General features: G+C 43.6%; 1 protein-coding gene across 6 annotated transcripts in view; it reads right to left on the reverse strand.

Moving 5' to 3' along the window:
• The window catches only part of TMCC1 (transmembrane and coiled-coil domain family 1), a 63,641-nt gene extending 36,672 nt beyond the window's left edge, over nt 1–26,969 (reverse strand). Inside the window, exons 1-4 of one of the 6 annotated variants that reach the window (XM_021542556.2) lie at nt 26,892–26,969; nt 23,241–23,486; nt 12,809–12,865; nt 9,439–9,683 (exon numbers count right to left, since the gene is read on the reverse strand). In XM_021542556.2, coding sequence (XP_021398231.1) covers nt 9,439–9,642 — 204 coding nt within the window. In that variant the 5' untranslated portion in view covers nt 9,643–9,683; nt 12,809–12,865; nt 23,241–23,486; nt 26,892–26,969. Of the gene's footprint in view, nt 1–9,438; nt 10,389–12,808; nt 12,866–16,302; nt 16,329–23,240; nt 23,487–26,891 lie in introns of those variants that run through there. The other 5 variants (XM_021542550.2, XM_021542551.2, XM_021542549.2 and 2 more) reach the window with 5 other exon arrangements.
• Nucleotides 26,970–27,175: the final 206 nt, after the last annotated feature.

Below are 27,175 nucleotides of genomic sequence, written 5' to 3' on the forward strand. Positions count from 1 at the left end.
AGAGAAGAAGAGCTTAAACATAAAGTGAAAGTTCAGCTTGCCTTCTAGTCCAATACTGTAACTCCTACATCCAGAGTCAAGTCTGCTCACTGGGAATGGTGTACAAATGGTGTACAAACAGGGCTGTGCTGGCAACTCTAGAATGGTTTGTACCTGCAGTGTCCTACACAGACACACTTTTATTCATGAATGGATTTTTTCCAAATGTTTTTCCACCTACATGCATTGGATTCAGTGACAATCTGCAAGACTACATGGATTAACTACTCCCTCTCTTAAGGCAGCTTCCTGAAACAAATTTGAACACTTTCAATTAATAAACAGCAAAACCTCAGCTCCTTTGTTCTGAAGCCCTGTGCTTCCAGTGAGGGCTATTGAGCCTGCACAGGGCAGGGCATGCTCCCGCGTCCCTGCAGGTACCCAGCGACGGCTCCCACCGCTACGGACCTTCCGCCCAGGACAAGTCACACGTGTGAGCGCTCCCGCATGCACATCTCGGGCACACCCGTTAGTTCCGCTGCCCCCTCCCGCGAAGCCCTGGCCCAGCGTTGAGGCTGCGCTGAGCCCATAAGCGGCCCCGCTGCGCTGTCGGCGGTGCCGGGCGGACCCCCGCCCGCCCGAGCCTTTGTGTCCGTGCCGGCGCGAACAAAGGCGGAGGGGCTCCTCGCCCGGGCGCGGCTCTGCGAGGACCCGCGGCTCGCACCCACCTTCGAGAGCTGCCTGCGCAGGCTGAAGCGCTGCACCATGGTCCGCCGCGGGGCCGGGCCGCGCGGGGCCGGGCAGCGCGGGGCGCGGCGGGCGACGGGCGGCAGCCGGCGGCGCTCAGCGGGGGCCGCGCATCCTCGGGCGCCGGGGCCGGCACCGTGTCCTGGCCCAGCGCTGCCGCGGGGAGCCCGGCGCCGGGCCGGGCCGTACAGGAAAGGACCGGGCCGGGCGGTGCGGGGCGCGGCGCTCCCGCCTGCCGCTGCGGGGGGCGGGCACAGACACACCCGGCACCGCCCCGCCCCGCCCCGCCGCCGGCAAGGCCCGGCCCTGCGGGGTTCTGGCGAGCGCGGCGCCCGCCCCGGGGTCCCCGGAACGGCGAGCCCGTCCCAGCGCTCCCGCCGAGCCCACCGGACACGGGCCCCGCGCAGCTCCCGCTGCCCTTGCACACTGTGACGGGAGTGTCAACTCTCTACCCCGGGCATCAGCACAGAAGACTCCGTTGCAATCATTAGAAAATAATTCAAGAAAGTATTTCTTCCTCCCCGCCATAAATATGCAATAAAGATGTGTGATAAAACAGGTACAACTTGCAGCTCTTAAATGCCGTGACAGGAGTGGCTTTTGAATCCTGAAAGTGTTCTTCCTCTGCTCACAGCACTGGTGAGTGAGGGACACAGTACAATCTTGCAGAACAGGGGATTGCAGGGCTCTAACCTTGCTTTGCAGCAATGCTCCGAGGGGCTGCAGCAGTCCAGCAGCCAGGCCACGCACAGTGCCAGCTCAGCTGTGCAGAGGGGGCCGGCTCTCAACGCACGGGCTCGAGCAGCTGCCTGATGTTCATACACGAAGGAGGTAAACAGAAAACCCCAAACACAACGAGGAGCTCAAAATCTCTAGAAACAAGTCTATTTCTGAAGTAGTCCTGTCCCAGCATTTTAGTTTTGGACTTCTTAGGATTTTATTTACAACTTATTTTGTAATTGCCTTCCTTTTTGCACTACACTGAAATTGCCATGGCTTGATCACTCCATTACATGGCCTTACCTACACAGAAAAATAGCTTCTCAGTAACTGTCAGCAAAACTACTGGATAAGGAACAGCTCCCATGCCAGAGCATGTCCCTGATGAGTCTTGACTCAGTATCAGTGCTGGATTATCCCGGACTGTGCTGCTCACTAGCACTCTCCTCAGACCTTAGCTTCAGTGGGTGCCAAGTACTGGCACAGTGGTTAAAAGGGATCTCATTGCATGCTCCAGCTATGACAAATCTGGGGCTCCAGATAGGACGGTATGTATGGTTATGGTGTATACCTGGCTGTTGGGAGTCAGCTGTGCATTGACTCTATACAAAATCCCTTCCAATAGCAGGTACTAGGTAAGTACAGATTACTGCCATACATGATTGCATAGTCTTGTAGAAAAATGAAGTGTCTTAGGCCAGAATATTTGCCTTGTTAAGGAAAATGTTTCTAGCCTACTTTTAAGGTCATCAGGTGATCTGGACACTAGAGATAGATTTGCAGTTGGGCCTTGGAAGGTTATGAGAACAGTCAGTGTGATTCTTTAAATAGACTTGAAGGGAAAATGATAAGAAGATTAAACAGAGGTGTTTATTGTATAACTGTCATTCAAAAGTAACATCAATAGATACATTCTTCAGCACTGAAATTGCAGCTGTGAAATGAGAGCAGCATTCAGCAGCATTCTGCCCAGTCAGGGGTATTGAAGGCAGATATGTTCTGTACAGGGAAAGCATTCCCTGACAGAACTTAGGAGTCATTTTCAAAATGCTCTCCTTTTTCTGAAATGTACAGAAAGTACATTACACAGTTACCAGGCCTGTTTTGTGATGACCACGGAGAGCTGACAGCACAGAAAACTAAAGAGACTGGGGCACTAGAAGCACCTCCTTCTACTGGCAGAGGGGACACCAGATGCTCAGGGGATTCTGCATCTCACAGCTGCATCCTCCACCTCCCTGAACTGGGTCAGTACTTCTTGTTCTGCAGTTTGGCTATATTCAGAAGCCTCACGCACACCATTCAATTCCTACTGCAGAAAATCCATATCACCACCTGGAACAGGTGTGTGCCAGGGAAAGCTCACATGCCTACTGCTGCAGAGACCAACAGGGCAAGTGTGTGTGAGATGAGAATAAGAGTGTGAGTGTAAGAGTGAGTGAGATGGCGTGGGAGTGCAAGAGAGTGTGAGAGTGCACACACGTGCAGTCAGTCAGTGATGCAGCATGGGAATCCACCGCAGCACTGGAGTAAAACACTGGAGCCTGAACAGCCAGCTGGCCACCTTATCTGCTGCACCCAAACCTCCCTGCTTCCCTGCTGCCTGACAGCAGATATCAATGGCTCTGGGTAACCAGCCTCTCACCCGCTGGGCTTGGTGCCCAAGGTCCTGAGGACGACCCACTGTCCTGCACCTGGGACACATTTCCTGGGTGCCTCATTTCCTCCACAGACACTCAGCTCTCCCTTCCCCAACAGGTTCCTGTGGCTCAGAGTCTGGGTCACAGAGATACAGATAAGGAATGGAGCCAGCTTGGCTGGGATATAATCCACATCAGACTGAGATGGGACTGCCAGATTAGCAAAATTGATGGCAGCAACATTCTCTTTTGTCTCTGCAGCCAAGGCCTCACATTCAGCATTTCTAAACTGATGCTTATGATCTTCACAGTTAATTAATGGCTCTTGCTCTGAACACATGCATTAGTTCCCTGTTGCTGGGCTATTGTCACTTTTTTTCCCTAATATTACCTTCCTACAGCAATTAATTCCTATGCAATAGCTTAATTGGGGAATTTTTCTGGTTTTATTCAGGAACATGATGGAGAAAAAGAAATATTTGAGTAAAAAGCACCAAATTTTATTTTCAAATTTAAAATGAATTTGACATAATAAACTAGTGCCTCTGCCTGATATACTTTCCTAAGAAAGAACACACAATTAGAATATTTGATACAAAATATCTTGTAAATAATATTATTTTTAAAAATGCTCAGTAAAGAAGAGAATTATTTGTTTTAATATCCCTCTCGTGGAGATCTTCTACACATTTTTACTTATATATCTAATTCACAGTTTTTAGCGGTTTTTTTTAAATTATCTTTTAGCATCATATAAAGCTAGAATAAATAAGTATGTATGAATGTTACAACAATACTTGACACATGTATATGAACAGGAAGGCATCTTCCCGATAACCTCTTACAGAGGGAGCCTTTCGAGATAACGAACAGGAGAGACATTTTCTTATTGCAGAAGGTTTGAAACATTAAAATTTGAAACCTACACGTTCTCAGGATCAAGCCTTTCAACTTATTTTATATGTATTTCAAAATAAAACACTGAAACGCGCCTCAGTGCTCCGGATTCGTGCCAGTGAGCCCCAGGTCTCGGCACGCAGCAGGTCCGGGCTCCCGCAGGAGGCAGCGCTGGCGTTCTGCGCGAGCTGCCCCCGGCGCGGCGCCGCAGCGCCCCCTGCGGGCCGAGCGCCGCACCTCGGCCCAGCGCTTCCTCATGCCACCCACTGCCGTGGCATTCCACTGACCACCTCGTTCCACCCCGCTGCCGTGGGCAGGGGACACCTTCCACTAGACCATGTTGCTCCAAGCCTCATCTAACCTTACCATGAACTCTTCCAGATTTGGGCTATATCAAAGCCCTTCACAGTTAAGGATCGCCAGAAACTCACATATTTAAAAGATGGCATGTCCTCCTAAGAAAATTCTCAACAAGTTCACAAATGAAGTTGATTGAGAGGAAAAAGAAGCACTCCCTAGAGAAGGTTACATTTTTAGCCTTAAAATTGAGCAACCAAGTAACCTCCCAATGACAGACAGTAGCTGTTGACAACTTGAGGCAATAACACCTCTACCCTGGCCAGAACTGTAGGACCTGAGGACCACTGGAAGGGTGAGTGCAAACTGAAGGAAGGGATTATAAAATAAGAAGTGTGTGTATAACATTTTAACACAAATAATACTTTTACTTCTGTAAAAAATTAGATCTGGACTAATAACTATGAGACCCTTCAGATTTCAGTTATACTAAAATTCTTGGCTCTTCTCATATACAGAGTGTGTGTGTGTGTGTGTGTGTGTGTATCCTTTGCCCACAAGCTCAACACAGCATTCATGTAGGCAGTGTCAAGCATAAACTCAAATCACTGTGCATACTTGCAGAGAAGGATGAAGCTCAGTTTTGAACTTTGAGCTCATGTTTTGACTCCCCAAAACATGGAAGATATGGAAACAGCCCGGATGTGTTTATCAGGATTTTAAGCTTCAGTAGCAAGCAAGACTGAAGCATGTGGGCTCCTGCTCATTTATGACTGACAAAACAATTCTGCAACAGGTAACACTCCTGCTGTCCCAAGAAGAAGCACTGACAATTTCACAGCAGCCCACAAAAGCATATAGAATAATGCTATGATAAAATAAGCCTCTGATAAAATATAACTGAAGGTTAATTTCTCAGCAATCCAAGTACCCTGACTTCCTTCATCAACTCATAGCAAAATCTTCTGCAGTCACAGTCAAATCTTAAAAGCAGTAAGGGCGCATGGCACACAAAGATGTGCAGTGCCTGAGACCATCGCCTCCCACGTCAATGCCCTAATGAGCAGGTACAGAGCATGTGAAGCAAACAAAATGTTCATTACTCTTCCTAACTGTCATAGGTCTGAATACTGGGAGAAAAATAATGAAAGAAAGGAAAGCAGAGCAGGAATTCCTGCCATAAAAGCAGTGCCAGCACAGTAACACAGGTGACATCAAGGCATGGGCCTTGTACAGCCCTGTGCAGTTCAACACCTGTTACCTGACAGAGCAGAGAAGCCCCAGAACCACTGGCACACATACAACACCAACAGGAACAAGCTGTGTCATGACAGAGGGAGGTACCAGCAAAGCAAACAATGACAGAAGACAGGAATCAGAAAACAGAGTTATACTGCTTGACTACAAATCCTGTGTTACGTAGTGCTTGTCATAATTAAATCACACCTTTTCCATTCTATGAGTTGCTACTCTGTTCCTTGTAGCTTGTGTAGCCCATATGTTCACAACAGATGGATTAATGCTGTAGCTCAGTGACATTTTTCTAATTATAACTGGATTTATGAAATTCTTAAATAATTTTGAAGGAAATACTCCCTGCTGAGGGAAGGTGAGTCACTGTAGCATCACTGTCAGCAGAAAACACCAAAACCACGGAAGTGAAATTGGTGTGCCCTTATTAAAAAGAAAATATCAGAATTTTATTTAAAAGATAACATCACAAAAAGCTGAAGGAGACAAATAGGCAAAGTGTTGAGAAAGTGAGCACAAAACAACAAAAAAGTTAAGTGAAAGTTAGATGCAGAGACAATCCACACAGGCTTGGTAGAACCTGGGGGTCTGGAGGACTCTCAACCCTGATGAATGAGTGTTATCTGCCAGACACTTCAAACAAATTATTTCTATTTCTTAATTTTCATTATGTAATTTAGTCTCAGTGAGTTTAAATAAAATAGGAGAATTTAGGGTTAAAGTAACACTGCGTGAAACAACTTCAGATACCTCATAACTTAAAGACAGTGTTTAAACTTTGAATTTACATCAAACTTTAAGTTTGCTCTAATGATTGCAGGTTTTTCCTGGCTCTTTACTGATTCTCATTTGAAGTGTGTTGTAAATAATTTTCCAATACAAATTGTTGAATGAAGAGTTAGTTTTTGCAACATTAGTTTATAGTCATAAATTCCAGTGGTGTGGCAGCCTGAATGCTAAGCTGGCTTCTCCAATGAAAACAGCACTGACATCTGTTATAAGGGTGATTTACCAAATGACTGCTTTATGCTTTACGGATTTCACAAACAAAGAAGCTCTGCTAATAATCATATCAGTGATTTAAAATTTACACAGAGCTGATTTACAAATGCATTGTATCTCTATACTGAAAATTCAGTAAAGGCTGCTGTATATTTAAAGCTGTACAATCATCTGCATTTAACTGGGAAGCTGCCTCCCATTAATTTGCAACTTCGAGTGGCATCAACATACTTCAAACCTAGTATGTACAGACACATGCCATAGCCAAGACAGTACATCTCAGACTGAAATAACAGCAAGATTGTATGTTAATACGGCAGTGCTTTTCATGGTCTATCAGACAACATCCTATTGTTCTCTGTGAAAAAAAACCAACATTTTTATTTTCCAGTTTTTACTTTGTGTTTCCTGTGCAAATTAAGTCAAGCATAGTTCATGTGATTTTTACAGCTCCCAACATTATGCAGATTGCATAGCAAATAGCAATATTGCAGCAGTCTTGACCTTTCTGGCTCTTGCAGGCATAAGGGGATAGAGATCCCCATTTCTGCAAGGTGGCACTAAACGACTGAATAACTCTTCCAATCCTTGTGCCACACTGTGAGATAGTGCTGTTACCTTCTCTCAGGAGAGAAAAATGAGGTACACCACCCAGACCTGCCAAAATTTTCCAGGAAAAGAAAGAGTCCAACTCTCCTGCCCATCTTTCTTCCCTCTCCTACAGACTATCTTCTAAAAGACAAAAGGTAGCAACAGAAAATAGGCACATGCAATGTGATCTCAGTACAAAGGATTGACACTCGCATCTCCCTCTCATTTTATGTCTCATTCTCCTTAGTAGCATTTCCTTGGCCGTGTCACTTTAGACCTACTGTATACATTGTTATTGTCTGTCACAAGGTGGTGCAAGTATTACAAAGCAGCTAGATATTCACTAAGCTCTACCAATGGTCAACTGGTCACAGAGGTCTCTGATGGTTTAGTCCCCAAAGGTGGCCTTTCCTCCCTCCTTTTGTTTTCTTCTTTCAGACTCCAGCCCCACTCTCTCCTCTGTCCAACATGGAAGGGAGAAAGCCCGTGCAGCCCCTCTCCCGCAGGCTCCTGAGGGCACAGCCAGCAGCACCCAGGATGGTTCCCCAGTGGGATGACTGCCTGACGAGGCCAGGACCCCATCCCCAGCCACTCTTCCGTACCGCACACTGCTCCAGAGGAACGGCAGCTGCAGGGTAAAGTGGCTGCTTCACCTCATCACAGGCCTTTATATGCCAATAAGTGACTTCTAAACTTGTTCTCACACCTGCAAGATGCTGTAGCAGAATGCTATCAGATTAACTGTCTTCATTTTTCCTGTCACTCCTGCCAAGTGATCCCAGTAGTTTCCAAACTTTGCACACTCAATCAGTATAAAATGTTTGACTCCCAATATGTGTATGCTTATTTATAAACTATGTATATGTATTACTCAACTAATACAATATGCTTATTTTAAAACATACACAAAAACACAAACTATAAAGGAAAGCAAAGATAAAACAAACCAAAAAGGATTTCCTTCTTACACTCCAGTGGACTGTCCTACCCACATTCCACTTTGGAAACATGCAAAGGTTTCCAAAGGGCAAACATTTCATCAGACAAGCTGCACAGTTGGGACAAAAGGCCTTTCCCCATATTCCTACATTATTTACCTAATATGCTTAGGCCTGTTCAATCTCCCTGCTCATACATGAACTAAAGGGACTAGAGCTTTAAATCAACAAACCAGACCTTGCTTTATAAACTTCTGTTGCTGGATTTGGGTACAAACTCAAAAAACTAACAATTTTCCCTAAAATGATCCTGAAACAAAGATCATGAGCTCACTCACAATGAAGAGAGAGGCAATTCACAAATAAAGCTATTATGAGGTCTCTTTCTCACAACTCTCAGTGACTTGAATAACTGCAAAATTAGCCAGCCCAGGAGAGCGCATGCTTTCTACAACTACTTTATTACTATCTCTGTTGTTGTAACAGTCAGCAAGAAGCAAATGCCTCAGATACAGCTCCAGGCAGACTCCTTCAATGCTCCTTGCAAGAGGAAACAAAGTATATCCAGTCTCCATAGACCCCTTTGTTATTAAGGGCTGTTTTTCAGAGGACTCTCTGAACCAGTGTCCTGAACAAGCTAAAACTGATCTGGGAAAGGGGAGAAATGGTAAGACAAACGCTGCTTGCTTTTTGATATCCTCAATAAACTGATAGGCACAACTCTGCAAGAATGTGTCACAAAACAGAGACTGTCATTTCAGTGAATGCTTTTCCCACATAGGAAAAACTGACAAACTGAAGGAGACAGCAGTGATCCCTCATCAGCAGAGCAGCCAGGCTGATCTAAACCACATATAGGCAACCCAGCAGTATGGGGCTGGACAGTAGCGCAGGCCACAGTCCATGTTCCCAGAGACTCTCACAGCCTAAAAGATCAACAGCACCATCCACTTAAACTGAAATGCTTTGCTTTTATAAAATACCAAAGAAAATGAGAGAGGAATTTAAAAAGCCATCTAGGTAAATGGAAGGTTTTTTTGCAGCAACTAGCTAACAGTTGCTAAGAAGGACTACTCTGGCTGCTGCTCAGCCCATCACTCCTTGTTTGACTGAGGTGCACCATCCAAGCAATCTAATATGTTTGAAAAGTAACTCTCATTTCACTGATCAAATACATATAAAATCAGCCACCTGCCATGTGAGAAAATGACTAATGCTTGCATCTTTTAAGCTCTTTGCTTCACCACAAGAAGCTTTTGAACACAGCACCATTTGAATTTGCTGAAAGAAACCTGCTTTTCAAAACAAGATTTCAAAGGGCTTAAGAAAACATACAAGGAGATGATAAAGATCAAAGGTAAATCTGAGTAACTTACTGCTGCTGCTGTGGCCTCTTCTCCACCTACATAGATAGAAGAAGCAATCTCCATCACAGACAAGTTTGTGGGAGCATCTGTAGTGGATGATGATCTGGGCCGACCCGACTGAATATCTTGAGTAGACCTTCTGTTGATCTGCGGGCTTCCTTTCGGGGCATCTCCCTTGCCCCACCTGCTGTGCAGGCTGGTCCCTCTCTTCATTTTGGGTGGCACTCTGATCTGCTGAAGCACCCGGTTCAGAGCTGTGGGGTGGGTGGAGACACCATCAATTTCAGCACAGACGCTTTGGCTTTCCAAATCCAGGTCAGGCTCCAGCTCAGCCTGAGCTTGCTGGACATCATGCGGAGAAACAGACGACCTCCTGCGCTGATGCTGGAACAGGTGCTTCAAGCCTTGACCAATGACATTAATGTTCTCCAAAGCATTATGCGTTATTTTGGATAATTTTTGCTCTGATTCATGTTGTTTTTTGGTCTCTTGATCTTGGGATTTGCCTCCAGGATCAGGGTCATCAGACAACTGTTCAGTGCCAGATGGCTCCATTGATGACACCCAAAAAGTTTATTTGACTATTCATACATAAATACGTCCCCTTTCTTTAAAAGGCTTGTGTTTATTTTGAAAATGCCAAGATTGCCAGCCAATTAGGTGTGTAATTGCTTCAAGAGTGACTATACATGCAGCTGTGCCACGGTGATCTCATGCTTATCTAATGTTAAACAAAAGAGTAGTCATTATTATACATCCATGCAGCAAGTGTGGGTTAAAAATCCAATGCGCAAAACATGCCACTAACAAAATAAAATGTATCAGTCCTTGGAGCGTTCCTCCACAGTAGTTGCATCTAGGCTGTACTCAGAAGCCAAAGGTTGTGTGAGACAAGTCATTCATTGCCTGGGGGAGAAGTCCAGCACAGAGGGTGTAGGAAAGCAAGAAAGGTAAAAAAGCTGTTCAAAATAGGGAGAAGCAAGAAGAAACCAGTCTGGTTTTGTTTACTAAGAACAAGCACATAATAACATCTAACATGAGGTTAAACTTCTGAAGAGCATGTTAGTCACTCAGGCACAATAAATTTTGCTCTTTGACAAAGACCCTAACTTAATAGTATTTTAATACATGCAAAAAACCAGAACATTTCCAAATGAGTTACTCATTTTCACATAGTGAGAAAAGGCTTATTACAGCCAGCATTCACTGATGGCACTGGAAACTAGATGTGAAAATTTATCTTCAAGCAAGAACAGGCAAGTGAAATGCTTTCAACTGGCATATTCTTGTCCACAGCTCTCAAAGGAAACAAGAATGCCTTTTGAAAAGTAGATTAAGCAACAAAATTTGCAGGGTTCAGCACCAGGTATGTGCAGTTCAGCCTCTGGCACAGGAACTGCACAGCTGTTCTTAGAGAGCTCAACCCAAGTCATTCCCTGGGCTCAGACAGGACTGGATTATACCACAATGCAGCTCAGCACTTGTACAGCAACGACTATGGGAGAAGGTCAGCAAAAATATGGGGAAGGAAGGGAGGAAGGAAGGAAGGAAGGATACAGTAACTGAAAGGGTTTTACATCAGCACCATGAGATCACATGCTCAGAAGCTGAACACTGTTTTCTACAAGAGAAAACTTTGATTAGGCTTCTATAAATACAGAAACCAGCTCACAGAGGTCTACCTCAATCTTGGCAAAACACAGTTCGTGCTTTAGAAAATAATTATTTGAAACTCAGCATATTTGGGATTTGAGAGTGTTCATTTCTATGCTAGAGCAGCTGCAGAAACATAATGCACTGAGTTTACAATTGGAGTGCTCTTGATTTTGTGCATCTGAAGCCTAACACAATGAGTTAAACAGATATTCCAAAATGCTTTCCAAATTGTCATCCAAAAATATCAGGAGAGTTGCCTCTCTCTTTTTTTCAAGTGTCACTGCTATTAGCTGGAGACAAGAAGAATCTCAATACTTACAGAAAGCAGAACAGTGGAACCATGCAGGATTTTATCTCAGTGCTTTGAAGATGCTATAAGCATTGAGTGTAAATATACTGGCCAGTTTAATCAGTAACTCATTAAATGCAAAGGAATAAACTACATCCAAGAAAAATATATTTACCCACATTCATGCAGCAATTATGTGAGAGAAGAAAAAAGATGTGCCAACAACATACCTACATACTTAACACTTTCTTAAATGAATTAAAGTGCCTTTCTGTCTAGTAGTATGGTTTGAATTTTGGGCTTCCTCTTTGCTTAAACTTCCCCCCTCCTCCCCCTCAGGTAACAGGTTTTGCAGAAAGTTAGACTACAGGTCTCCACTCAATTTATGTTTTGGGACAAAAAAAAAATCGCAAAACTAGATGCTCCTTTTTAACCAACAGACCAAATGGTTCAGTGAACAAAACTCACCATGTAAAAAAGCAAGAGTCCCAAAACTATTTGGTGTATAAAACACAAACCTGACAGCTGACCCATAACTGCCTTTTTCATTTTAGCTAATTCACTCAATGTTTATTTTCAGTCAGGACTCACTGAAGAACTGCAGTTCTTATCTAAGATGATTGGTAAACTCTCCAATCAGGATCTCTCTGATCTCCTGCATGCTCTCTATCCACATTATCACTGGCAATGCTGCTGTTCTTAAAGAACACCACTTGAATCTAACTGGAATTCCATGCGTAATCTGCTAGAAAAAATTACCCTGCTTAAATTAACCCTATGGCAGTTTACAAAACAACCTGAAACAAACCAGCCCAAAGTGAGCTCACAAACAAGGCACAGCCACCGTGTGTATTCTGGGACAGATTTCTGGAATTATATGGCCTCTCAGAGGCTCCTAATGGGAGCTTTGTAATCATCTCCTATTTCTGTTTCCATAGGATGAGTCTGTTGTGAGCCTGAAATGAGCTTTGCAAATTACACATCTGGTATGAAGAACCTTACAACTATTTATTTATTTGTTCTAGTATCTACTTCTGGGGAAAAAAATACTCTAAGTGTGAAGAATTGTGAATCTTCAAAATTAATTAGCATACTTATTTGCATTAGGATTCAACTTTTGAGTTCACTCTTGTTTTCTCTACTTACAACCACCTTTATATTCTGTTAGTGGGAGGAAACAATACTTTACAGCATAAAGTTCAAAAACATACATTTCTTATTTGTACAAGAATATACTATATCAGAAACAAAATTCACAATTCCATATACAGCCAACTGAGCAGATGTTATACCATTATTACATCCCAGAACATTCTAATACAGTCCTTCATTTCTGCAATTATTTCCCAGGAGCCCTGGGAAACAAAACAGTTCAAAAGGAAAAGCTGGCAAAACCAAGATTAGATAACAATGAAAGGGTAAACTTGTACTTACCTCCATCATTTGCCCTTTAGCATGGTTGACCCACAGCAGTCCCTCCACTGAACAAAACTGCAAAAGAAATTTAGTATGAGATGCAATACTGAAAATGGGAGAAAAGATATACATAAACAACAAAGAGCAAGCACGATTCCAACTTTTCAATTTTTTTTAGTAAATTTTTTTCACTGAAATGCAAGTGCCCCTGGAAGCTGTCCTATTTTAAACTCTTTCAAATAACTGAAGAGATACAAATATGACTGAAGTTAAAACTGAATCATATAGAGTTAATCAAGAAGTTCTTGTGAAGGAGCATTTTCTGTTGGGGTTTATGGCCACCACCACAGGCTGAAAGCAGAAGAAGATGCCAGGGTTCTAACCTGCACCATATACAGATGTTATTTTCCTCTCCTATTTAGTCATTCTCAATGCTCCCAGCACAGGTCAAACAGCTGGCTCTGGTTTACCTGGTGCTCACCTCACAGGAGGTAAAAGCTGTGGGCACTTGGACACACTTGCACCCACCCCAGCTCAGTGAACAGGCAGCTGCTGTCCCGCCACAGCTCCTGACTGCACATTGCTGCAAACAATCCAAAGGCCAGATGCTTGCTAGGAGATGACAAGAAGACAGCTGAGACCAGACATGGTGACCACACTTCTCTAGCCAGTCTCAAGGACTATTCTGAAGCACAGCTAGATCACCCAGATTTTCCAAAGATGATCATTAACTCAACCAGTTCTTGAAAACAGGGAGCACACTACTCTTCACATGAACACCACAAGAACTCTGCACAACAGGGGCATTTATTCCACATCAGATTCCCACCTCCAAGACAGAATGAGAGGAAGAAAGGGTTACTCTGATCCACTGAAGAGGGATGCTAGATTATGAAAAAAGTGATGATAGCAAATATTAGGATCTTGGAAAAAATGAATGAACACATTTTTGAAGAAGATCTTCATATAGAAGAAATTCTACTTGTATACTAGCATGAGTGGAGAACTAATATAATGTGTGAAGTACTGGTCACATGAGGTGTCACTAAGAGAACTTCAGTCACTCTATTTGTCTACTTTTTTTTAAAGTTTTAATGTTACTTTTTTATTTATAGTAACTTTAAGAGCTTTTGTCAGCAAGGTCTTCAGAGATATGACCTACAGCACTACAGGACCTGCAGATCAGTAGCTGCTTTTGGCTCAAATTGTTTCACAGCTGCCATGGTTCAGAGTCTGTGTCCCAGAGTGCCCACGGGGGGCACTGAGAGGCATTAGCACCAAAACTACCTGTAGTGTCCCTCATGTGAATCACAGCCCTCACTGGCACACCACCAAAACTCCCATTTTCTGTCAAAAGCTCCATTTTCTTCTGAACTTTGAGAAACTATTGCACAGGGCTAATCAAAATTCCTTCCCTTCCAGGCACTTACAAAGCATAGACATCATCTTGGCTTTAATGTTTAATGTTTTTTGACAATTCTTCTCATTCTTTCACTTTTATCAAATATGCTGTAACATGAACATTTCAAAAAATTTGACAAGTATCAGTTTGAAAATACTTCCGCCCCTCAGATTTTAGACTCTATTCAAGTGAAAGTTTACTTTAAATTAATCAGTTGAATGAACACCCTTCAAAATCACAGTTCTTTGTAAACAAAGTGCACTCTGAAGCTACCATTGAAAACCAGGTCAGAGACAACTTATCTGCAGCTGAAGTACTTGTTACAGTACTTGAACTACTGTTTACAGAAGCAAACAGTACAGGACTGCAGAAATGGGGAAGAAAAATTATTTTCAAAGAAAGGAAACAGGAAAAATTCCACCTTCTCATAGAGTATTTCAAATACCTTTTACTTACACCATATATGAACACCATGAACCCTTAATAATAGCACTGAAGTATAATTACCTATATAATCCTCAGATTCCTTTTATTTCATAAACAGGTCAATTTAACAATTCACTATAGACTTGTCATCACAGTTAGCAGGGACCTTAGGAAGGAGATGCTTCCCACTCATCCTTTTTGGCAAAAGAAAAGCATTTTTCATTTGTTTCAGAATAGAAGCAATTTTTACTAAGAAAAAGACCAGCTTAGTTTGAGAAATCCCAGATTATTTTCAGAAACTCATCCCAAAATGGAGTCTGTATCCAGGCAAACAGTTTAGAATGAAAGACTAAAGAAGCAACAGTCACACACTGGAAAACCACCTATTACAAGAATTGGGAACCCTAGCAAGTGATTTATATCCAAAGGAGGATTAAGATATTTTTAAAGCATCATTGCTCAGCAGAGCAAATAAGGAGAGAAAGCTTTGGGTGTATCAACAGCTAATCCTATCAGAAAAAAGAACTCATGAGAAATCAGAATGAGTGTGAAATTTAAGAGGGCTGTCATCTGGAAAACATTTAAGAGGAAGACACCAGTAACAGACTAAGTAATTTGACTCAAGAAAACGGGATAGTAACATGACTACCCAATATCTAGAGAAATGTATATATTTAACTATTACAACAGAACAATTTTGAAAAAGTCTGAGCGGAAAATTTGGGTCAGAATGGAAGAAGATGACACACCAGAAATAATTAAATACAAATACCTTGGGTAAATGGCAGAATACAGGAAGAAAACAGAAAACAATATTTTTAATGGAAAATATAGCTACAGTTTTATATACATAATTCTTCATCATCCCCCTCCTCCAAAATTCACCCAAGAAAATATTTTTTTTAATTCTACTGAAGTCCGAAAGAAAAACCAGAAACATGATATATAGATATACAAAGACCCTCCCCAGGCCAAGACCAGAAAGGGAGTATGGCTGAGAGCACTGTTAAAGGAAAAGGCTGGCAGTGGTGCTTTATGAATTACATGATTTTTTAAGATATTCAGGGACAAAAACGGCATTATGCCTGATCCCAGACAAAACATTAAATGTTTCTCCTAAAATCCTCACAAGCCTAAAATAGCTCTACACAGTCCAGGCACTTGTTTGTTAGAGTGAGCATGTTACAAGGAACAAGGAGTAAGAGCAGATCGCCTATTGTCCTCCTCTCTGAAGCAGGGGTGGGGAGGGAGAGAGAGTCACTTTTTCCCGTGCCTTCCCATACACATTAACAAACGGCAACTTCAAAGGTTTCATCAGCAGAAGATTTTATGCTTTGGCACACCAAAAAGAGTTCACCATTTCTATTACTGCATCCATTAATGGTTCACATGTGCAAGAGCAGCATGCTCAGACATACCAGAAGGTGATCTTTCAACATCAGCCTCATCTCAGATCCATATCCTGTTGAAACAGTTCCTTCCTATAACTTTATATTTAATACTGCTGACCAGCAGAACTAATGTACAGAGTTTATGTTCCTGAAAGCTCAAATATTAATTCTGTATATAAGAGAAAACTTCACTTATTGTCACTCACAGAGCATATACCAAACACTATCTTAGTGAGTGACAGATCCCTTTCTCGAAACATCTTCCCGAGTACACCTACATCAGAATCAAGTACCTTCAATACCACCTGTGGGCAACCTCTACATTACTGATGCCATCCCTATAAGGAAGTATTGCTTGATCATTGCTCTCAATGTAGAATAAAGACTGCTGGCTCTTCTGCATATTTAGATGTTCACATCTAAGGACCATAGACAACATCAATTATGAGGCAATTTTCCATGTTTATTTGAGTAATAATAACTCAAAATGGCCTAAAGTTGAGTGACTGGTTTTCAGAAATGGTTCTGCTGCTTTGCAGTACAACCAGTTGCCACTGACATCTTTCCTACCCCTCTCTGAACATTCAGTACTCAGTGGTTAAGCTGTTTGAATCAAAGCTATGAAGTAAAGATCAAGAGTTCTCCAAAATTACTAACCACGCAGAGGTACAAATACATAATAATTCTGTGTTTGTGATATGTTAAAATCTCATGTGAAAACCAAAGCAAAATGTTTCAGCTGCATTTCTATAGCTGGTGACCTGCCTCTTTATCAGAAGCCTTTCCCAACTGCACTGCTGCATCAGAGCTGGTGTGCCATGGAGTCTGACTGTGGGGCAATGCTGCTGGTTCCACAGCTTAGCAGAAATTCATCCTTGATGAATTTCTTAGCTACATAAAGTATTTCTAGGTTTATATTACCATAACACGTGAGCAGTCCATGAATTCACCCTTCGAATGCTCCTAGTTTATGTTGAATTACTAATATTTTCCTAGTTTTCAGGGGAACCTCCCCCCACATAGAAAGATCAAGAAGATGCCTAAAGGTTATGTGACATTTTTACAGCAGAAAACCAAACTTAAAATTTGCTCTTGAAAGGTTAATGTTATACTTATGTGATTTCTGCTGTTGCTACCTTCAGATTCATTTATGAACAGTGTGGCTGGAACCTACTCAAACGATTTAAAAACATTCTTTCTGGAAAAGGCTACATATAGGCTATTTTCCATCACATTCTATAAAAACAGTGCCTCAAGAAAGCTAAATGAATGTTCAAGAAAGATTTAACTAGAGTATTCTGATTAGTTGACGTTGACAATTACATATATACTTTTTCTTGACATTTTTTGTGAACATACTTAAAATTTAGGAGACAACACTAAATGTGTGGTCTGCAGGGATTTTAGCAGAAAAACAAACTGAATGAAGAATTTTATAAAGACAGCCTGCTTTACTAGGCTCAAGAGGAAATGTGCAATTCAAAACTGTGTGGTCTGCCACAGGAGGGCTGACAGTTGACACTTCCACTTAATTTAGTGGCCTGTTTCAGAAAACTGACATCCTCACCCATTCTTCCTCAAAACCAAATTGACTTAGCTTCAAAAGCAGCATTTCCTCTAAAACACCTCTGCTTCTTGCAAAAGGGAAAAATGTTGCACCCATATTTATGTGTTCTACTAACCAGTCAAACGCATGCTCTGAACTCAGGGCTTCACTGAAGAACACTGAAGGGACATCTCCAGCCACAGTCCAAGCAGGGATCTGAATCTGTCCTTTCACAACACAAGAAGTACAAGAGAAGTAGCAATTTAAGGAATTTCCAGCCTCTTTTGTCCCCTGGGACTCATTTTCAGAACCACAGCATGACATCTAATTTTAGCTTTTGTAGGCACAGATATTTCCAGGGCTGTGATATGAACCAATGCAAAACAAAAACAAACAAACAAACAAAAAAAACACAAAAAAAAAAACCCACAACAAAAACTCTTATTTGAAAGAAGACAGGACTGAGGAACAAATCTGACCATAGATGCCGTTATAACAACTTTGGAATAAGGTTAAAGAGAGGAAGTAGACAGGCTACACAATTACTCCCAAATGGTGTTACCAAAAACCTCTGATCTGATGCTATGGCCACAACAGCTGCAGAAACAGGAACTTGATGAGCTTCAGCAAGGACTCATCAGAATACGAGTGATTTCACTTTCACAGTTCAAATACTGCATTTTGCAAACAGAGAAACTCCCTCCCCTAAAGGAAAAGACTGAAGTGTTAAGCAGATATTTAAAACAATGTGTCTTTCACAAAGAAAATAATGAATTTAATTTCTTGAAGCATCTCAAATATTTTAGTGGTCAGTTGCACTCCTACTATCAACTTCTCCTATTAACATCTGCATTATCTGGATCTGAGTCTTCAGTCTCTGGAAAAATGCAACAGTACTAGGCCATGGCAAGAATTTCAGCAGGATCTTTTCAGGAGAGGAAGGGGAGATCAAAGCTGCTCTTATCTCCTCATTGCCTGTCTGCCAAGAGACACTGCCACTTTCTGTGTGTCAAAGCTGACTCAAATGTCAGGAACAAGAGAACCATAAAGTGGAAAGACCGGTATTTTCATTCCACTTCCAAGGGAAGACAAAAGGTCACACTACACCTATTTCTGGCATTAAAGAGGGACTTCTAAGCATGCTAGTAATACAAACAAAAGAAGAGATGGCCTCTGATTTTAACTCCTAGCAGAATTACCTGTGATAATGCCAGCAGAGAAGCCGGCAAGATCTCTAGTTCTAAAATAAAGGTTTATTCCAGGCTTGCAGTTGTAAGGAGGTTAAAACAAGTTAAATTAGCAGGCTTGTAAAGAAAGACATCATCTACCACCAACCCACACCCCACACTATGTGTGATTTTAACATGTGCTTTTAGCCCTGAATTTTGGAAAGTATCATATTTACAATGACTCGTGAAAGAATAAAGTAGAACTAACCTCACACAGAGTGGTAAAATACTCCCCCTGATGACTCAAAACCAGCTCTTTCTACCAGTATTGTTTAAAACATGACACAAAATCTGGCAAGACAGAAATTTCGACCAGAAGGCAACAGCCATGGCTAATGCTCTGATCGTTATTGCTGCTCAACCACTGACAGCTTCATCCTGCTCTTCAGAAGAAAACTCTCCCCCCCGCCCCGATCCTTCTTCAAGACTGCTAGTCTAGGGAGCTTTTACTTAAGTGCAACTCTTAAAAATTGTATTAGTATAATAGTAGTGGTCTAAATCTGGGGCCAGTTTATGTGGCCTTTTCTAATCAAGCATTAGTACATTCCTCACTGCAGGACTACAAACAAGATAGTCAGATTGCCCATCAAACACTGCTTGATGTCCTTCAAGTTAGCACTTGCAGGAGGCTGGGAGAACCAATCAGTAAAAGACTACCCCCACCCACACCTTCTTACCTGTTCTCAGTGTTAAAAACCTGCTATCAGCTGTCAACAGAAACAGGAGACATGAATAAGGTGTTTTTGACTTGACTCATTACAGCTACTTCTCCCAGTCCCACGTAGGCTCAAGCAGAGTTTGAGACAAGGAACAATATAACTTCATTCCTATGTACCCTAACAGGTAGGAACAGCACCAGCCTGGCCCGTGTGTCTCACGGACACGGTGTGAGCAGCGTCACGGCACCTGCCCTGCAGCACAAAGACATGGTGCCAGGCCTCTTTTCAGGTGCCAAGGAACCAGCCCAGCACAGCCACAACTCTCTATCCCCTCAGAGCAGCATCCATCAACTGCTACCACACAGACTTGTGAATTCCCCACTTTGCTCATTTTTTGGATTTCTGTAATAAAAACACTGATGCATATCTAGGATCCTTTTCTTCTATTAGCTCTTATCATGCATTTTAGAGACACAGACACAAACTGCACAAACACAGCACAGCAAAGCAGCCACTCACAAATAAACTGCTCTTCAATATCCACGCCCGCATCCAGCTGCACAGAGGCAGTAATTTGGTATAAAGCAATTGGGCTTTACTTTGTTGCTAATGGGAAACAAGTAGTCATGCATTTAAAACCTCAGCCAAAATCAGAATGTTCCCTCCCACATTCATGGTAGAGTCCACATAAAAAAAAAATCCACAAATCTTTATCCAAAGCAACACAAGAGAGCAGTCTTATTTGAAATAAGGCTGAATTTCAGCTACCACTGAGAAGGTGCAGGCTTATACTCAAGAGTCAAAACCAAGACCCAAGTTAATGGCTCCTTACAGAGCCGTTGTGCAACTTGGGTTTCTGCCAGAACACCCCATTTGCTAGCTGCAGAGCAGCCTTGCAGTTGGTCAGGCCCCCAGTATAGGTACATGGGTGGTTATAGAACAACAGCTACACAGGGTGGGTCCCCCCCAGGTGCAGAGCTTCCTCCTTCCCTTTATTGAACCTCGCAAGGTTCCTGTCTGCCTATTCCTCAAGCCTCAGCTAGAGGCTACCCCAGCTGAAAGCCAGCACAGGGAAGGATCACAGCCCCATGCACCTTGGAGGGACTGCCTTTCACCACAGACTTTTGCCTTACTAGTCAGTCAGCCATCACTGGCCTGAATGGGCTAAGTTCAGTCTGACCCAAAGTCAGATTCTGACCCAAAGTCACTCTGTGTTAATTTCTCCCATTTTAACTGCTATCCAACCTCAGGATCACAGCAAGGACACTTGCTGCTCCTCACAGACAAGTGACACTAGCCCTTATGACTGTGACTAAAGCATGAGAAGCTTGTTCAGCAGGCAGTGATTTACAAACACGGAGTGCTATGGGTACAGCACTTCCGGTGATCCCAGAAAAAGCCATTGTCCTTTTGCTCAAAACTAGTATAACTGGGAACCATGAAAAACACATTTATTTGCCCTCAGGTAATCACCATGGCAACTGGCTTCCAGGAAAATAATAGTTAACAGCTTCAGTAATGAAGGCCACTATGGGATTTGTTAAGCACATCAGCAGGTCACACAAATCCAAAATATACTGAAATTCGCCAAATTTATTCCTGAAGAAACTATAAGTAGGTATCTGCAAACTTCCTGTCATAACCCATCCCACCAGCTGAATCAACAGCAGTACCATTCATGTCAACATTGTAGTGTCCTTTAATGTTCTTTGAACTTTATAGACACCCCGTAGAACAGTTTTAACGCAACATTCTCTAATGTACACCTTTCAGACCACTTCTTTACATCAAAAGAAAACTTTACCTTATACTCAATCTCTTTGTCACCCAACATTTTAATAATTCACTTTTAGTTATGAGTTTGAATAATTAAATGGCACTTATGTTTTTCATGAAACTTAATGTATTACAAAGGTAGTTCAACATTATCTTACAGTTAGGGAAATAATATTCTGCTTAGGAATATACATTCCTAAGCAGAATAGAGACATGCAATCTATGTATTCTTACAGGTATTCAGAGACACTGCAGGAATTGTTCTATTTTCACAGAATGGAAGCTTTTTTGGGAAATGTGCACCATTGATTGATAGGATTACAGAGATCACAACTTACTTATATACAATTGAAAAAAATGCACCAAGTTAGGTTACAGAATCCACATCCCTGGTACACTGCATAAAGCACCACTAAGGTGGCAATGGACAGCTCAGCAACCCACTCCTGGTGTGCTCCTACAGCTTCCATGAAAGCAGCTTACAGGAAACAATGGTCCTCTTTCTGCCCAATGCTAGTTTTGCACACTGCCACAGCCAAATAACACTGCCCAGGCAGACTGAGAAGCACATTTAAAGTGTACTGCACCAACTTCTGCCGACTCAGAGAATCTCACCAAGAGGCCAATCCCTGGCCGCAGCTCTGCTTGCAGGTGAATGATGGAGGAGTTCCTTCAGCACATGTAAGGGCTACCCTTCCCAAATACTGCACTTTGCTGCCCATCACAGTTCACACCTGCACTGCATCATGGCCCATTCTGCCTTCCTGTTACAAGAACACCATCATGCTGTTTTAAGTCAGACAGGAAGGTAAGTCACTTTTGTGTCCCTCCAGTATCATCTCAGCCTGAATCACGGGAGCTTATCAACAAAAGTGTGTGTGTTGTCTGCTAAATACATCCTATATGGCAATGTGGCATGATGAATGATTCAGTCAGGTAGCTACTTTCAGCACAATTAATTTTTCTTTTTAAACTAAACCCACTAATGACTGTCTCTTCTGGAAGCCACAGGAGTGTGTATTTGGCTGCCTTTCACCCGTAACCCACCATTAACTGACAAGACCGCCACTGCTCTGGAACACCGGCATCTACATCACAGAAGGGATAACATGTCCAAGTAGTTTACAGAAGTAAAAGATGTTATCAGTGCTCACCAGCCTCCTCTAAGCCTATACAGAGGCTGTTAGCCATCTTCCTCATTCCAGGTTTAGAATACATATAGACAGCTAAAAGCCTCCATGAGAATAAAACTGTGCATGCTGGTTACTTTATATATATATATATATATATATATATATATACACACACACACACACACATATACTTTCCAGGAAAATAAAACTGTGCATGCTGGTTACATGTGGAAACAGCCAAGGCTGTCCATTTCTTGTTACCTGGGTGGGACAAACCTGCACAGCAACAAGGCAAATCGCATCCGCAAATCCCATCCAGCTCTGCTACTCTTGTATATCACAGGCATATTGTCTAACAAGACTGCTGCTCTTTTCTGAGAGCAGACACCACTGTGCCAGCACATGTGCACAAGAAGGCAAGCAAAATATCCTTCTTTCCTAACCTTCATACCAAATGCTTCCAAATTCAAGGCAAGTACTCTTAACTTCAAGTGAGTTTTCTATCTAAGCAAATAGAGCAACCACCATGGCCTCCCAGGTGCATTTCAATGACTACTGCACGTCTGTCACACACTTCAAAGAAGAACATTTCTGCAGACCGTGGTGGTATTTAGGAAATGAATGGGTGAGCAGTGGATACAGCTTTTCTCAACACAATCTTCTGAGTACTCCCACAGCAAGTTCAACCAAGGTCGCCCTCCATACAATGCCAGCTGGATATTCTGGTTCTCCTACAGCTTCACTGTGTACATATATATTCTGCTGCTAAAACCATGCAAAACGGTGCACATCAGCCTAAATCTACAATAAGTACACCTAGAGCTCTCTTTGCCCTAATAAGATGGCCTTCCCCTTCCGTGTGCTCTAAGTCATAGCAGGCATACATACCTCAAAAGTACTCAGGTAGCTTGTCTCTTTGCATAGGTATGCTCACAGTTGTAATCCAAATGTCATCAACAGATGTCTAACTTTTAAAAAGTTTAGAAGTATAAATTCCAGAGGAAATAGGAAATTCAGGGGAGGGAAGAAGATATGATTTATCAGCTTCTACATTTGCAGAGATCTGCAGTCAGTACTGTAGGTCATTTTCAGAGTAAATCTTGGCAACAAAGCTTCTTTGTAGAGGAGAAAGACCTGCCAAAATTAACAAGCATAATAAGAAACAACATTAATACCTGATAAACAATAAAACAGCATACATATTCAGAGTCCCCTTCAGAGAAAAGAATAAACTCATTTGAAATACTGGGTTTCTGCTAGCTTTGATGTATTTAAATCAGAAGCAGCCTCTGAAGTTATTTCATACTCTGACTACTTTAACCTAATAAATTATCTCAAGAGGGAAAATCCTCTAAGCATTCAAATAAAGTTTGATCATATCAGAGCATGCAACACTATACAACATCACAGATTGCCCTGATTCAGACAAACCTTCCCAGCTGACCAAATGCCTTAATGTTCACTGGGAATTTTGCCATGAGTGCTTGTGTGACCAGTGTCAGACTAAAGAATTAAGCCGCTGTCCAAAACAAGGACCAACACAGAGTGTGATGGAAGCCCCAACACAGCATGCACATAAAGTACATAACTGGGGGGTATCTGCATGGCATAAATGTTCAGAAGTGTTAGCAAACTTCTGAACTTCTCAGATTTGGATTTACGTTAATAAAATGTAAACATTTTTGGGGCAGAGTCCTCCTGTTCTATGTTTGCATTTCACATGGTGTGTCAGATCTAGCTTCCAAATCAAAGTTCTCAATATTATTTTGATAGAAATATTTTCTATTTTTGGGACATGAGTAGGATTCTTCTCTATAAATAAAAAGGGTCAACTAGATCTGCATTACCATAAAAGGTTTCTGAAAGTATGAAGACATTGCATTTGCAAAAATATATTTAACTCCACGCAACTGCTTGTTTCCTTCTTTCCTTTTTCCTTATCAGTTTGGCTGGAAGAAAAATTTTGAGAATTTGGAGCTTAAATTCAAGCCCAAAGAATCAGCTCATTGTGCTGTAACAATATCCAGGGTCTCAACTGCTTTGAGAAGCATTTAATCATAGCAGAATGCTGAGTTTCTAGAAGTGCAGACAATGCATGTCTAGACTGCCACTTTCACGTTCCATTTCACTCAGCCATCTTCACTCCTTCCAGAGATGCCAGTTTATCCTCTAGGAAACATTGTGCTGAGTTCACAGATTTGCTAACCTTGGAAGTGGCCTCTGGATGTCACCTGGGCCACCCAGGGTTCATTGCCCACACACCATTTTTACAAGTCTTGCTATTGAGAGCCCACCCTAGCCCCAGAGAGCTCAAGTCCCCATGAGCTCCAGCCCTCACGGAGAGTGCACAACTGCTGTGCCAAGCAGCATGCAGTGTGCCACAGCAACCAGCCTTCACCAGGCCCTAGCAAAAACCACTCCCTGTATTTCAGGGGTGAGGAGACTCCAGGTCTACCAAGAGGCAGCCAACCGGCCAGCTCACCTAAGAAACACCTTGCACTTGGTAACTCAGGTGCCAAAGCCCAGCTCTCACTAGCAGACAGCTACAGAACCACCTGAGGAGAACACACCACACCAGTAAATGTGCTGGGGAAGCCAATGGAGAGGGAAGACTCCTCCTCCAGAGCTCTAAGCAAAAATTCCTAGAAACCAAGCCCAAGATATTATCACACCAAGTCTTTTTGAATGGTTCAAAACAGTTCTCAGAAGATCTGAGAAAACACTAACAAGAGGTCTGCCTGACTCCAGAGCAGCCACAACTCGCCAGTCAGGCACAGGCCATTCACCCAAGCAGTGGAGGAGCTGACTCACCAGATACAACCCATATCCTGCAGAATGCACCTCTCTAAACACATGAAAACAAAATCTGTAGACTTCCAATGATCTCTAGTTTGTATCTGAATTAGACATACATTTTAATTACAGGAACTTTAGCTATGATAAATAAGATGCAAGACAGCCCAAACTATGACACAGAACTGCTTAGAAAACCAAACTCAGCAACTTTTATGTGGTACATGGAGGAGGGAAACTCCAAATTTTATAGAAACCTGAAGTTCCAATTTCCTTCTAAAGCAAATTTCACACAAAATAGATCTTCTTCCATCTTCAGTTTGCTTCCAGACCAGCTGGGTAGGTTTATCAGGCAGTAGAACAGTGGGTACAAAGCTCCAACAAACTTGTTCATTTGGTGAGAACCCTGTGTGGCTGCAGAGCTGCTGAGCAGTGCAAGCCCTGTAAGCTGGAGGAGCCCCACTGTTCCCACACAAGAGAAGAAAGAGTGCCCCCCAGAACCAAGACAGAAACAGCCTTTCCAGTGAGTACACCTACTCACTGGGCCTTCCTTGCCTCTAGACACTTCCAGATGGACCAGGAATTTACCTTAAGAGAAGGATCATGACCAAAAATGGAGTCACCTGCCACATGTTAATCTTGAGTAAAACAGAGTCAGTAGTGAGCATCAGGGACAGCAGCACTTACTCCCTGACCTGATGAGAACCCAGTGGCAGTGGCTCAGGTCAAGGCATCACTACTTCAGTGACCACACTGGTAGCCTGGACTGTTAATAAGGGTTTCTAACCCGCAGAAACACCTCATTATAAGGTTTGTGGATGATGGACACTGTTTACTGATGCAGTGGGACTTACATTACCCCCTTCTGTCTCCTCCTCCCCTAGCCTTCCACACAGATCTTTGTACCTTCAGTTCAGACCTTTACACCTCCTGCCCAGCAAGAAGCCTCATTAAGTTTCCCTATTGGTAGTTTTTTAGTGAAAGCAATGCATCCACCCACCATGGGAGTTTTGCTGGTCACCGCATTTGTCACTAATGCACACCAAGTACTTCTGTGTCTCCAATGACAGCAGCTGCACACAAGTCACAAACACAGTGTCAGCTCCAAGTCTCATGAATTTTGGCACTCATAAAGCTTCGAAGCTGCTGCTTTACCCTTTAAGCTCTTTACTTTAAAGCCTGTCACTGACAATCTGCTTTTAAGCCGGCAAATTCTGAGCTTGCCATTAACTAATTCGTGTCTTGACTATCTCATCAAACACAACCAAGGCGAGCAGCAATCGGTGAAGCGAACGCACGGCTCAGCCCGCCCCAAACCAGCGCGGGAGCCCTCGCGAGCCCTCGGCACCAGCCGCACGTGCGTGGGGCCGCCCCCGGGAGGGCCGCGGGGCCCGGGGCGGTCGCGAGGGCCACGACGGGAGCCGCGAGCGCCGCTCGCCACCGCCGGGCCAGACATCGCCCCGGCAAGCCCGGGCCCTGCGGCCCGGACGACGTCCCGGAACGGGGCGAGCGGGCTGGCGGGGCGCGACTCGGCCTGAGAGTCCTAAACCGGCCTCGGGAGCGGAGCGGCGAGAGGCAGCGCGGCCGAGCGGCGGCTCCGGGGGCGGGCAAGGAGCTCGCGATGGGCGCTCGCGGGCCCGTCGGGCGGGGTCTCCTCGCCCCGCCCCTCGGTCCCGGGTGCTCTCCCGCCCGTCCCCGGTCCCCGTCCCGCTCCGTTCCCGGTCTCGCGGCCCGTCGCTCACTCACCGGCCGAGCGGCGGCCGCTCCATCCCCGCGCGCCGCCACCGCCCGGCCCGGCCGCGTGACGTCCGCGAGAGGCGGGCCCGGGCGCGCGCGGTGGCGTCACCCGCGGGGCGAGCCCTGCGGAACGCCGCGCCCTCCCCACGGCGCCTGCGCACTGAGGCCCCCGCCCCCAGCAACGCTGCCGTGGCCGCGTGTGGGCTGGGTGGGGCCACGTCCGATCCCGATCCCGATCCTCTCTGCCGGCTCCGGCCTGGCCCGGCCCCGTCCGGTCTGCTCCCATCTCATTC

This window comes from Lonchura striata, chromosome 12 (genome assembly GCF_046129695.1).
Source record: "Lonchura striata isolate bLonStr1 chromosome 12, bLonStr1.mat, whole genome shotgun sequence".
In the NCBI taxonomy this organism is placed as follows: Eukaryota; Metazoa; Chordata; class Aves; order Passeriformes; family Estrildidae; genus Lonchura; species Lonchura striata.